The sequence below is a fragment of the Symphalangus syndactylus genome, chromosome 13 (assembly GCF_028878055.3).
Source record: "Symphalangus syndactylus isolate Jambi chromosome 13, NHGRI_mSymSyn1-v2.1_pri, whole genome shotgun sequence".
In the NCBI taxonomy this organism is placed as follows: domain Eukaryota; kingdom Metazoa; phylum Chordata; class Mammalia; order Primates; family Hylobatidae; genus Symphalangus; species Symphalangus syndactylus.
In genome coordinates, this window is record NC_072435.2 from 66,995,877 (window position 1) to 67,007,274 (window position 11,398).

Below are 11,398 nucleotides of genomic sequence, written 5' to 3' on the forward strand. Positions count from 1 at the left end.
AGAACAAAAATCTTTTTTTTTAATTTTTAACGTTTTTATTTTTTATGGTTACATAGTTGGTGTTTATATTTATGGGGTACATGAAATGTTTTGATACAAGCATGCAATATGTAATAAGCACATCATGGAAAACGGGGTATTCATCCCCTCAAGCATTTATCCTTTGAGTTACAAACAATCCAATTACACTCTTTATTTTAAAATGCCCAATTAAATTATTATTGACTACATTCACCCTGTTGTGCTATTGAATAGTCGTTGTTATTTATTCTTTCTATTTTTTATACCCATTAACCATCCCCACCTCCCCACAAGTCTACCCTTCCCAGTCTCTGTTAAGCATCCAAGAACAAAAATCTTAAAAATGCCACTCTAAACAACATGTTTAAGTTACTTCTTTCCAAGCTTTGTTTCCAGTGCATTTTTAATTGTTAGACTCAAAATGTGCACAGAAATATATGTCATAGTTTAGTCACTTATTCTGCCATAAGCACTTTTTCATGTTGCTACAGTTTTTCTTAGCAGCCATTTTTTTAACCTTTTTATTTTGGAAATTTTCCATCATTTGAGTAATGGAAGTTGCATCACTCAGCTTCAGCAATTAACATTTCATAGTGATCATTTTTAATAACTTCATTGTTTTTATAAACAGCACTATAATGAACACCTTTATGCCCATAACTTATACTTTGGATTATTTATTTAGGCTAAAATCCAAAGGTAGAATAATTGGGTGAAAGAACATGAACACTATATTTAATTATCCGTTTCTTTAAGTGTTTTTTGTTTGGGTTTTATTCATTTAAAGGGTTATAGAAATGCCTTATGCTTACCAGTGCTGTGCATTTGGAGTGTGTGAGAATGCCTATAAGATTTCTAATCAATGGAATAAAGGTGACAACAGCAGTATGGACGACTTTCATAAGAAAGATGCTGGAATGTTTCAGGTTCAAGGTAGGACTTGCTATGCCATGGTAATGAAATTGTGTCGTGTTCAATGGAACACATGGAAATGAATTATGTTCGATGAAAAGTCATCAAACAGGCCAGGTGTGGTGGCACACACCTGTAATCCCAACAGTTTGGGAGGCCAAGGCAGATGGATCACTTGAGGTCAGGAGTTTGAGACCAGCCTGGCCAACATGGTGAAACCCTATCTCTACTAAAAATACAAAAAATTAGCCAGGCATGGTGGCACATGCCAGTAATCCCAGGTACTTGGGAGGCTGAGGCATGAGAATCACTTCCACCCAGGAGGCAGGTTGATTCCAAAGCAAGCTGAGCTGAGATCGCGCCACCGCACTCCAGCCTGGGCAACAGAGCAAGACTATCTCAAAAAAAAGGAAAACAAAATTATCAAACAGATTATCTGAACTTCAGACAAGTCCTTGTACCTCAGCAAATTGTGAATAAATCCCACTTTTTAGAGACTACTTGAGAAAGAGAAAACTTGCTTAGGATTCATCCTAAAATTTCCTCTGTTCTGTAGGTGAATTCTTATATTTATATTTATAATTAGATTCCCCCTTAGCATATACTGTCCTCAGGGATGATTACTGACATGGTGTTTCCATCAGCTTTTTAAAGGGTCCTATTTCTGAGGATACCTTTTTCATACATACTTCAGAAACTTTTTCTCCAGAAGACAAAATCCATTTTCATTCTTATGGCCTGGAAGAAGTGAAAGATATAAACATTTTAGATTCCTTCATATTTCAGCAGAAGGGCTAAAGAATCCTACTTTTTGTCCAACTAATTCTAAATCATTCTCCTCACCTACCCCACCCTGAGGTATCCGTCCAGAAGGTGAAATGAGATAATGTCTGTAAAGCTTGGCTTTCCTTGAATTAAGACGTTACCTAAACAGACAACAATGCCTCTCAAACCACACCTGTGGTAATGAGGAGGCGCTTTGGGCACCACCCCCTGCCTTCCCTGACAACCCTGCGAGTTTGCACAAAGTCTAAACAGACTAAACAGAAGGATGGCTTCTCATGCTTTGGGCCTTAATGGTTTGTTGATTCCAAAGCAAGTATGATTCAGTCTGTCTGCAGATAACCTTACCGGTTTTTCCTGCCTGTGTATCTGTTTAAGGAACTGATATCTTGGTCCTTGCCTTTTTTGTTTTAGGCCACAGCATGTGTCTTCTTCTTGTTCTTGCTTCAGTTTTTGCTCTTCCTGCCTCACCCACTCTAATTTCTCTCAAAAATTGTTCACTCAAAAAATAAAAACACAAGCAAAAAGTTATTAGAGAGCCTACTTTGTGCCAGGCACTGTTCTAGGCCTTGAAAGTACACAATGAACAACACAGGGAGATGGTCATTCATGGAGTTTATTTTCAAGGGCAGTGGTTCTCAACCCTGGACCACATATTACACTCACATAGCAACTTTTAAAGAATATTGGTCCCCAATTCCCACATGAGACCAATTAAATCTGTATCTTTGGGGAAATATGTTAGATCACAAAACTCCTATTTCATGGATAGCTAAACCGAGCACCAAGTAGTTATTTGATTTGTCCTCCGTTATGCAGAACTCCCCAGGGAAGACTGAAACTTCCTGTATCTGATTCTCTCTCTGGTGTTCAGAGAACACAGACTAGAACATTTGCACTATAGCTGTTATAGTGTTAGAAATTTGGATAAAGCAGTTCCTACTCTGAACGAAGAGGCCCATAGCCTCCTCTAATTTAGCTCTGCAATGTGGGGACATCATGAGCTGCAGGGAACAAGAGCAGAACGAGAGTTTAGATGTTACACCCGGTGTCTTGGGTCACTCTCCCTCACCCCCAGTTGTACTAGAATAGTATGTCATAGCAGCTTGAGTCAAACATCCAAAGGCAACTTTAGAATAACTTGCAAGAAAGCTAGAGCACAAGGAATCTGTGACAGTTCATGTCTCCAGAATAACCCAGGACTCTTCACTCTGGGATTTGGTCCCTTGAAAAGAGAGGCAGAATTAATCATTCCAGGACTTCTTTTGCTTGCAGATGAACGTGACCTTGAAGATTTCCTGCTTGACTTTGAGGAAGACCTGAAAGCCCTTCATTCAGTGCAGTGTTCACCTTCCCCAGGTGAGAAAGGCATCAAAACTTTCTCAACAGCAGTATCCACCACTGATTCTGAGTCCATGAAAAACAATGCAGCTATACTTTAAAAGCCGAATCTGTGCCAACTTTGCAGCTCATCAGTAACCCTCCCCATAGTGTCTTGTCAAATACAAATGTTCATTCCCTGGAGTTGTTTTTCACTTGCCAATAGGATTGAGGTGGGAGGACTTTTGATTTAACTTAATGTAAACTAAAGAATCAAGTATGTTGTTAGAGGCATATGTAATTTTTAAAATGATATTAGCAATTTACCCTGAAATAGTATGCTATAATCTTGTTCTGTGTAATCACCGAATTTTGAAAGTGACTTAGGTTTTTCTTATAAATAACTATTTGGTAAAAGCAAATAATAGTTTGTACAGATAAGAGGAAGGAAGGAAGGAAGGAAGGAAGGAAGGAAGGAAGGAAGGAAGGAAGGAAGGAAGGAAGGAGAAGGGGAAGGGAGGGGAGGGGAGGGGAGGGAAGGAAAGAGAAGGGAAGGGAAGGAAAGAGAAGGGAAGGGAAGGAAAGAGGAAGGGGAGGGGAAGAGATGGGAAGGAAGGGGAAGAAAGTGAAGTTGAATTCACTTAATAGTTTGTCTCATTCCAAAAAACAGGATGAGCCAGTTGAAAAAAGACACTAGGAAGAGTTGATATTTTATTTTTAACGAATAGATTTTTCCTTGCTCCCTAACCTCAAATTTTAATCTAAAACTAAGATGAGATTTTCATGAAATGCACGTTCATAATATTATCGAGTATTTCCCTAGGATTCTCCTTGTCTGCCTATGGAAATTTATGGAAATATTCTGAAAAACTATATAATGAAAAGTCCAGGAGAGCTGGCTTTTTACCTGGCTCCAACACAGCTGTATCTTAGGGACTTCAATCAAGTGATCAAAATTCTCCATTCTCATTTCTCCATCAATACCCTGGAACAGGAGCACCTGGTGTACTCACCCAGCAAGTGCTGCAGAAGATCCAGGGTGACAGTGGCTTGAGATAGTGGAGCATGCACATGGGCACTGTGTGTTATTAGGCTGTTTTTGACCACTATCTCTTGGCATCCTAAATAAAGAGAAAAAAGGGTAATTCAGCAAAAGTTGTAAACCCTAATTTGATACTCAATCTTTGCCTTCCTTCGACTTCTAGGCCCCTTCAAACCCTGTGAACACCTGCTTGATGGCTGGCTGATCAGAATTGGAGTGTGGACCATAGCAGTTCTGGCACTTACTTGTAATGCTTTGGTGACTTCAACAGTTTTCAGATCCCCTCTGTACATTTCCGCCATTAAACTGTTAATTGGGGTCATCGCAGCGGTGAACATGCTCACGGGAGTCTCCAGTGCTGTGCTGGCTGGTGTGGATGCATTCACTTTTGGCAGCTTTGCACGACACGGTGCCTGGTGGGAGAATGGGGTCGGTTGCCAAGTCATTGGTTTTTTGTCCATTTTTGCTTCGGAATCATCTGTTTTCCTGCTTACTCTGGCAGCCCTGGAGCGTGGATTCTCTGTGAAATGTTCTGCAAAATTTGAAACGAAAGCTCCCTTTTCTAGCCTGAAAGTAATCATTTTGCTCTGCGCCCTGCTGGCCTTGACCATGGCCGCAGTTCCCCTGCTGGGTGGCAGCGAGTATGGTGCCTCCCCTCTCTGCCTGCCTTTGCCTTTTGGGGAGCCCAGCACCACGGGCTACATGGTTGCTCTCATCTTGCTCAATTCCCTTTGCTTCCTCATGATGACCATTGCCTACACCAAGCTCTATTGCAATTTGGACAAGGGAGACCTGGAGAATATTTGGGACTGCTCTATGGTGAAACACATTGCCCTGTTGCTCTTCACCAACTGCATCCTGTACTGCCCCGTGGCTTTCTTGTCCTTCTCCTCTTTACTAAACCTCACATTTATCAGTCCTGAAGTAATTAAGTTTATTCTTCTGGTGGTAGTCCCACTTCCTGCATGTCTCAATCCTCTTCTCTACATCCTGTTCAATCCTCACTTTAAGGAGGATCTGGTGAGCCTGGGAAAGCAAACCTACTTCTGGACAAGATCAAAACACCCAAGCTTGATGTCAATTAACTCTGATGATGTCGAAAAACAGTCCTGTGACTCGACTCAAGCCTTGGTAACCTTTACCAGCTCCAGCATCGCTTATGACCTGCCTCCCAGTTCCGTGCCATCACCAGCTTATCCAGTGACTGAGAACTGCCATCTTTCCTCTGTGGCATTTGTCCCATGTCTTTAATTAATATGTGAAGGAAAATGTTTTCAAAGGTTGAGAACCTGAAAATGTGAGATTGAGTATATCATAGCAGTAACTAATAAGAAGAGCTGAGGTGAAACTCGGTTTAAAAACCAAAAAGGAATCTCTCAGTTAGTGATAAAAGGCTGAAAACCTATTGATACTTGAGAGTGAATATAAGTCTAAATGCTGCTTGTATAATTTGTTCAGCTAAGGGATAGATTGATCACACTATTTAAGTGAGCCCAGATCAAAAAAGCAGATTGAAATTTTCTTTAGAAAAGATTCTCCGTGATTTGAATTGCATTCTCTTTAAACTCACCAATGTAATCATTTTGGGAGGAGGGAGAACCCACTTGCTTTCCAAATGGGTTTATTTAAACCCACAAACTCAAGAGGTTGTTGGGGGAATTAGGAAAATAAGGGTTTTCAACGACCTACATTGCTAAGTAGAGGCTGTGATCCATAGGATTTCATTCTAATGACCACGTGAAGATGTTCGAGTCCTCCTTTGCCTTTCCTCAGAAAGGATCCTTCCAAGGGACCAATCCCTTGGATGGATAATGTAAGGTATTGTTAACTCACTCATATTGAGATCATTTTTAGAGACACCAGGTTTTATATATCAGCACTAGATGGTTCCACCCTCATGGGATAAAACTGCTTACAAGTATTTGGAAAGGAAAATTGATTGAAATTCTTAAATTGTTACTAAGGCAATCATGCACAGGTGACGTATGTCTTATCTTATTTGTTTTTCACTCCTTGGTGCCCAAAGCTCAGAAGGGAATTCCACTGCCAGCAATGAACATACCTGGAAAAGACAGTAAGCAATCTGGGATTATTTTTTTTTCTGGGTTAGTAAACAATTTTCGCAAGAGGTTTTATCAGTTGATTCAAACTGATGTGCATCTTAATGATCAAATGTGCACATGACATAAATTAAGTCCACTGATACAGCTTCTCACACATGTATCTCTAGTAGCTCTGGCAAACCCAATATCTGACACCACTTTGGACTCAAGAGACTCAGTAACATATTATCCTGTTTATTTAGCTTGGTTTTAGCTGTGTTCTCTCTGGATAACCCACTTGATGTTAGGAACATTACTTCTCTGCTTATTCCATATTAATACTGTGTTAGGTATTTTAAGAAGCAAGTTATTAAATAAGAAAAGTCAAAGTATTAATTCTTACCTTCTTTTATCCTATATTAGCTTCAATACATCCAAACCAAATGGCTGTTAGGTAGATTTATTTTTATATAAGCATGTTTATTTTGATCAGATGTTTTAACTTGGATTTGAAAAAATACATTTATGAGATGTTTTATAAGATGTGTAAATATAGAACTGTATTTATTAATATAGTAAAAGTTCAGTAACATTAAGGACCATGATAATGATAATAAACCTTGTACAGTGGCATATTCTTTGATTTATATTGTGTTTCTCTGCCCATTTTCTTTAAATTCATTAACTGTATATATGTAAATATATAGTACTTGTAAATAGATTCCAAATTTGCTTTTCTATTGGGTAAAAAATAAATTTGTAATAAAATGTGTGACTATAAAACAAAATATTTTCAAGTCTATTTACTGAGCCCACAGGCAGATATATAGTCTCCTAAATGTTTTTAAGTTTTGGAGTATAAGTACCTTTGCTATTTAAGTATTAATATTTGTACCTAATACTCTAAATATATTGGACTTAAAAAAAGCAATCTTTCACAAAACAAATCAAAATATCATTACCAACTCCTGAATTGTTTATGATTGATAAGCCATTTTGTCCTGACTTTTGTGAAGCTTATGATAGCTTGGATTTTATAAGCTAGAACTTTTATTGGTCTTAAACTTCTTTTGCAATGTAAGAAAAAACCTCGCAATTAGAAAGAAATATATGAATAACAAATCAACCTTAAATTATTTAACATGGACATGAGTTTAAACATGAGTTTAAAAACTCATGTACTTGTTGGCCGGGCGCGGTGGCTCAAGCCTGTAATCCCAGCACTTTGGGAGGCCGAGGCGGGCGGATCACGAGGTCAGGAGATCGAGACCATCCTGGCTAACACGGTGAAACCCCGTCTCTACTAAAAATACAAAAAATTAGCCGGGCGTGTTGGCGGGCGCCTGTAGTCCCAGCTACTCGGGAGGCTGAGGCAGGAGAATGGCGTGAACCCGGGAGGCGGAGCTTGCAGTGAGCCGAGATTGCGCCACTGCACTCCAGCCTGGGGGACAGAGAAAGACTCCGTCTCAAAAAAAAAAAAAAAAAAAAAAAAAAAAAAACTCATGTACTTGTTAAATAATTCATTCGATGATTATGTCAAGGCCAAAACATGAGGACATGCAATTCCCAGGGCACAAAGAAACACACTGTTCCCCTTCAGTCCCCGTCCCCAAAAACATGAGAAATGAAATTATTTTTCTAGACACCTGTGCCAGACCCTACCAGCTCCAGTGGTGATTCCTGCTCTCCTTGCATGGATTGCAAAATGAAACCATCAAGTACTGGTAGGAGGCACAGCATTATTGCTGAAATTAACATGTTTACAGAGCACCCACAGGGCACCTGGCACTGAGTTTTCCACCTACCCATCAGACTTAACCACATGTCCAAACCTAATTAACAGGCATCAAATGGGATCCTCTCTTGTGCTGTGCATGCTTGGCTTGGCTTGGCTTATCTTCAGCTGAAACAAGAGCTCACTCCTCTTACTCTCACACCTCTTAACCCAGGCAGCAGATACAAAAATTGCCTCTAGAGCAATGCATCTCATTCTTTCTTTTCAATATACTTGCCCAAAGTCAGGAACAAGTCCTGGCAGCCCCTTTGTCTCCCGCTCAAGAAAACACAAGTCAGTAATGTAATTTAAAAAAAAAAAAAAAAGACACTTAAATTCACTCCAACTTATTTCTTTAGATAAACCCACAGGCTTTATTATTTTACTGACAAAACACTAGTTATAATCCACCTTACACAAAACACTGCCATCTGATAAATGTTCTCCGCTCTAATATAGCATAATCAGAAAGAACTTGAATTACATCCACAAATAAATAAATCTACAGTGAGAAGGAAAAAGATGTACTGTTCAGACAGATTGAACAACAGTAAAGAACAAACCATGGAACAAATTTGTAAAAACCATAAACTGTGAACTAGCTTAAAGTAAGGGAGTAACAATTTTGTTTCCAAAAACAGATTCATTTATTCAACAAATATTCTGCACCATTATGTGCAGTATTCTATGCACTGGGGATAACAAAACAAGGTCTGGAATTCACATTCCAGCGGAGGGGAGATAGACAATAAACAAATATAAATATGGAATATCCAATAGAAACATAAACGAAGGAAATGAAGCTATTCTAAATAGTCTATTGGGAATAATTAGTGTGGTGCTTTAGAAATGGAGCTCCGGAAAGGCCTCTCTGGAAAGCCACCTTTTAAGCTAAGACCTTATGCTCATGATGGAGCTACCTTTGCTTTTGAATTTAACCAGTTACATCAAAAAACTCATCATTTCTAGTCCCTCTCTTCAGATGTCACCTGTAACAAACTATTTTGAAGGACATTTTAATAGAAAAATATATTAGTTGGCTGTTACTGCACATCATTTTTTTTCAACTGTTACAGAAGAGAAAATCATTCTCATATGAAATAAAAAACATCTACTCATTTAGTTTTGGCTCAAAATATAAAAATAAATTAGTAAAAGGAAATAAAATTAGCAACACCTTCTTCATTTAGAACCAGAAAAACTCTAACATATGAAAAAATAACAGTCCTGCTTCTTTTGTTAATCTTATCACATTTAGTTCAGAGGCCCATCTGATGAGAAAGAAGTCCTAGATAAATAGATGGGATTGCTGTGACCCTACTAGTTCCATTCATGCTCTTCAGTACTGGAGATTTGATTTTACAGTTCCACTATGCAGATAAAAGAGACTATCTTCTTATGGGCCACTAAACACTAACGATTTTCTCTCTCAGGCCACAGAGTCCCTTAACTACAATTAGGTTATGGTCACTTTTCCTTGCAAGTGAAGTGGGGAGGGGCTGTGTAGTCATATCCCCATTTCAATGTCCTCCTTATGAACATTTCTAAAGATGTTGAACTCAGATTCTACACTGACTCGTTCATCTCACACACAAGTTCCTGAAGTCTATTGGGTAGAATGATAAAACTTCAGAAATGGGCAGAAAATGCATGTGATAGGCTGCAGAAGCATTATGGAATACAGGTTCATACTCATTGTGGACATGACTTTCCACTCTAGACAGTACTTTATGGGAATGTTGAAAACATGCTACTCCACGAGAACAGTGAATGAAACAGTGAGTGGAATAGGGAAATGATATCCTATCAAATAATAGTCTAAAAAATGGAGAATGTGTCACCTGGAGAAAAGCAGGCTAAAGGAAAATATTTAAAATCTTTGAATAATTGAAATTTACTAAATGCTTTCTTAAGTACCAGCCTATAGTAGGCCAAATAGTAAAATGATTAAGCTTAACTGCCAGACAGACCTGGGTTCAAATCCTACTTCTGTTACTATCTGTGTAATCCTTGGACAAGGTATTTAATTTTTTTTTCAGCCTCAAATTTCTCCTCAAAAAAATGGGCATCACACCACCAGCCTCATAGGATTGGAAATACTAATAACTCAGTGTATATAAAGATACCATCACACTACCTGAAAAGCATTGAATAGTACTTATTTAATAAATGGATCCTGTCTTTTCCCCCCTTTTGACAGCCTTATGGAATGAGCAAAGCAGGCCTTGTCATTTTGCCAATGAAAATATAGAGTCAGAAGGATAAGTGACTTACGAAGGTCACAGATGAGGAACTAGGACTAAAACCCAAGTTTCACTTAATAGCACTGAGAAACAGTCATAGAGTAAGCTAACTTACTCTTTAAGAGAACAAGAACCAACTGGTGAATGATTCAGAGAGACAGATTTGGCGTACCTAAGAAAGATTCCATCAGGTCTCTTGTATACCAAAAAAACTATCATATTGAGTGAGAAGTTAGATCAAATTACAGCTAACTTTCCAATGACCAACGTTTTGGATGAATGCTTGTTAGTCTTCTCAGAAGGAATGCCAGATTCAAAAGATTGCTGAGGAAGGCAGTGAGACCTTATATCAACATCCTGAAACCAAAGGGTATAGTTCTGTGTCACAAGTGGGTGGACATTCCTCAGTCCATTCAGCATGGTGAAGAATAAAGACGTGAGATTTAAGCCCACTTGTTACAGACCTGCTGTGGAATACTAGAAAAGTCCCTTCATTTTTTCGGCTCCTGACTGAGTCTGATCTTTGCCCTCAAACTACTGATGAAACAATATCAACTCTTTAAGGTTCTAGCAGGTTTGATGTCTGTTCTTTCTACTGCTGTCTCTCCCCAGGTAGTGAGAAGTACAGATAAAAGTCAAGTAAGCCAGAGCCACAGTCCCAAATCACAGAAACACCATCACCAAAGAGCAATAGATGGCAAAGTTAAGACATCACACATCAGATTGTCTCTTTAGCTGCTGACAGTCCTCAGATGTCTACCTGTCACTCTATTTGCTGCCTGCCTTCTTTCTTCCCTCATGTCATTTTTGATCCAAGGCTGTAAATATTAGATCACTGAGGTGAAATATTCAATGACTGTGTTTAGTTAGCCTCTTTTGATCATAAGTCATGATGGAGAGTAGAGAGTTATTGGGAGGACACATGTGGAAATAAGAAAAACAGGAATCTGGCCAGGCATGGTGGTTCACGCCTGTAATTCCAGCACTTTGGGAGACCGAGGCGGGAAGACCACCTGAGGTCAGGAGTTTGAGACCAGCCTGGTCAACATGGTGAAACCTTGTCTCTACTAAAAATACAAAAAACTAGCCAAGTGTGGGGGCATGTGCCTGTAATTCCAGCTACTCAGGAGGCTGAGGCAGGAGAATAGCTTGAACCCGGGAGGCGGAGGTTGCAGTGAGCCGAGATGGCACCACTGCACTCCAGGTTGGGCAACAGAGTGAGACTGTCTCAAAAAAAAAAAAAAGGAAAGAAATAAAAGAA

The 11,398-nt window shown here is 39.1% G+C and overlaps 1 protein-coding gene across 3 annotated transcripts in view; it reads left to right on the forward strand.

The window, feature by feature from the left end:
- LGR5 (leucine rich repeat containing G protein-coupled receptor 5) overlaps positions 1–6,908 on the forward strand; it is a 150,275-nt gene extending 143,367 nt beyond the window's left edge. For all 3 annotated transcript variants that reach the window (XM_055238075.1, XM_055238076.1, XM_055238077.1), the window contains 3 exons: positions 809–954; positions 2,992–3,075; positions 4,242–6,908. In XM_055238075.1, the coding sequence (XP_055094050.1) occupies positions 809–954; positions 2,992–3,075; positions 4,242–5,329 (1,318 nt within the window). In that variant the 3' untranslated portion in view covers positions 5,330–6,908. The remainder of the gene's footprint in view (positions 1–808; positions 955–2,991; positions 3,076–4,241) is intronic.
- Positions 6,909–11,398: the final 4,490 nt, after the last annotated feature.